Here is a 2,729-nt window from a genome sequence, read left to right on the forward strand (position 1 = left end):
GATGAATCAGGTAAATCTATTTTCTCTTCCTCTCTCACATTTTCACACTCTGCCTTCACCATCACACCCTTGTTGACTGTGAATATCACACAAAAGGTACTTATTTCTGTTCTTCACAAGGTTCAATTAAAGAAATTGGTTTTCAACTCTGGCCTTTGGGAAAAGACAAGGAACATAGGTAAACAAAGTCATAATTAAAGAGATATCTTAACTTTAGCCAATCATTGATGAACCACTCTCCTTGCTCATGAGGCGGGAGCGGGTCACAGAACTGCCATGGCGGGAGAGTTGGTCACGAAACTCTGAAGCCATAAAGTAATAAAGAATTGGATCCAGAAGGCAGCAGAGACTTGCAAGGCACAGGCAAAAGGGGTGGAAATACAGTGCGATTCGGACAATGGGACAACTGCTAATGATGGTTTCCTTTACCATGGTGTAAAAAATAAAGTTAATATGATAGGGAGTGAAGCAGATGAAGAAGACTGCAGCACACATGAACACCATCCGCAGTGCTTTCTGCCTCTCACTGATCCCTTGGAAAGCCATTGGTGGCTGTCTCAAGGATATAGTAGTTTTCCAGGTACACCATGCAATGATGATCACTGGGATCACAAATCCTGCAAGCTCAGCAACTGTAATCATCCCGACCAATGCAACTGCATTCATTTGCTTGTATCCAAGATCAGCAAAGCAGGACTTGTTGTTGTCTAAGTCTGTGCTTCTCAGGATGGGAAATGGCAAACAGGCAGTCCCCACAATGATCCAAATGGCAGCACTGATGCCCACATCGTACCTACGCTTCCAGTCTCTGGCCCTGAAGGGCTTGAGGAGAAAAAAGCACCTTTGAAGACTGATGCACGTCAGGAAACAAATGCTAGCATACATGTTGAGATACTTCAAGTAGAAGCAGAGCAGGCAAAGTCCTCTCTGGAAAGGCCAGTGGTGGCTGATGTAATAGTAAATCCGGAGGGGTAAAGATAGTACGTGAGCAAGGTCAGCCACAGAGAGGTTGATCATGAAAATGATGGCTTTATTTTCTTGCTGATGAAGCGGCACAGAACCCACAAGGCTGCACTGTTAGCCAGAAGACCAGGAATGAATATGAGGATATAAGTGGTTGCATAAAGGGAGTATTGAAATTTCACATTAGTGACATTACAGTTAATCTCAGCAGTGCTGGTACTGTTGCTACGCATCTTGAATGTTTCAGTATATTTGTCAAGGTAAGCCATGGATTTATGGTTCCTGCCCAAAGTGAAACAAAATAAAGAATATAATGGTTAATTAGTTCTTTAGTTAACACCAAGATCTCTCTTGTATACTTGCAGAGGCACAGACTGTTAGAATTAGAAGAGACCTGTTTACATATAAAGAATTAGAGGCTCAAGGAAAATACAATACTGATCCAAAGTCACCCAATGTAACAGTTTAGGAACCATAAAATTGTCCCAAAACTGCCCCCCACTCGAGATTCTCTAAGTTGTATTTTGCAGGCAAAAGTGTCTTGAAATATTAAATCTTTTATTCTGACCACAGCAAAACAGCATACAATTCGAGTATATTTATTTTGCCTCCAAATTTGTCTTGTCCAAAGCCCTGGTTAGATTAAATACTGCTCACTCCCAATTGCCATAGTAGAAATTTAGCCCCACATTTTAGGTTCCCATGCCTGTCCTTTGTCTGGCATTTTGCTCATTGGATCCTGGCTTCTTATCTTGGAAACCCAGCACTTGAAGAATGGTCCTGCCTCCTTAATCCTGCATTGTCAATGTCCTGGCTGATTTTCAAGACCTGAGAGTGTGACCTCATTATTCTATCATAATAACTTGTGACTCTAGGTTATCCTGCAGTTTGTCTTTCTCCCTAGGCTTGGGTATCCAAATTTACATAAAAGTTTTAATAATACATGAATTTAGAAGCTGAAATAGAGTATTTTCCTTCGTATAATCTTGGAAGGGAAGACACCAATTCTACCTCTAAGTAGAATCCTGTACTTGTGTGGCAACATTCACATGGCAAATTATCCAACAGTCACAATGAACACTGCTTTGGACACTAGCAAAACAGGGACTTTGAAACCATTTTGAAGACAGTTTAAAATGTAATGCTTTCTTTATTCATGAAAGTAATCGTTATGAAGAGATTCCTTCTTTTTTGGACTTCCTTAATCATATTTTATGATTTAGTATGGTTTTATTATGTGTTATATTAAGGTATAGAGAGAGTAGAGTAATCTTTAGAGTTTATCAGAGGCTGGACATGGAATTATGCTGATCGCCTGCAGATAAGAATGGTAAGAGAGCCACAGACTACTCATTTTGCTTTAACTATCTTGTAGAATTTCAGACTGGGGAGGACCTTTGGAAATCATCAAATTCACTCTCCACATAATACAGATAGAAGCAAGGCCCAGAGAGAGGAGTTTATTATGGTCACACAGCTGTTAATGGAAGATCTGAGACTTGAAATGGAAGGACAAGGGGCCTTGCCTCCATTCACACCCTTCCCTTCATCTTTGTTCTTCTCCCCATGACAAATTTCACAAACATACCTTCTGTGCATATTGCAGGAATGTTTACTGTATTTCGAGCTAGAAGTGGAAAAAAACCAATGTACTGAGGTTGTTTCTCAGAAGAGGAAGGGTTTCTGTTGTTTATTGTTTTATTTTGTTTTGTTTGAAGTAAGTTTACAAAAAACAAAGGAGTAAACTGGTTTTAGATTCTCCCCAT

General features: G+C 40.1%; 1 protein-coding gene across 1 annotated transcript; it reads right to left on the reverse strand.

Annotated features, from left to right (window-relative positions):
• Positions 1 to 9: 9 nt before the first annotated feature.
• On the reverse strand, positions 10 to 1,240 carry LOC108525787 (putative P2Y purinoceptor 10). The gene is given in 2 exon segments (XM_017866621.1): positions 10 to 1,037; positions 1,040 to 1,240. Coding segments are annotated over 2 exon segments (1,017 nt in total). The 5' UTR covers positions 1,233 to 1,240; the 3' UTR covers positions 10 to 213.
• Positions 1,241 to 2,729: the final 1,489 nt, after the last annotated feature.

Source organism: Rhinopithecus bieti, unplaced genomic scaffold, assembly GCF_001698545.2.
Source record: "Rhinopithecus bieti isolate Rb0 unplaced genomic scaffold, ASM169854v2 scaffold_1749, whole genome shotgun sequence".
Classification (NCBI taxonomy): Eukaryota; Metazoa; Chordata; class Mammalia; order Primates; family Cercopithecidae; genus Rhinopithecus; species Rhinopithecus bieti.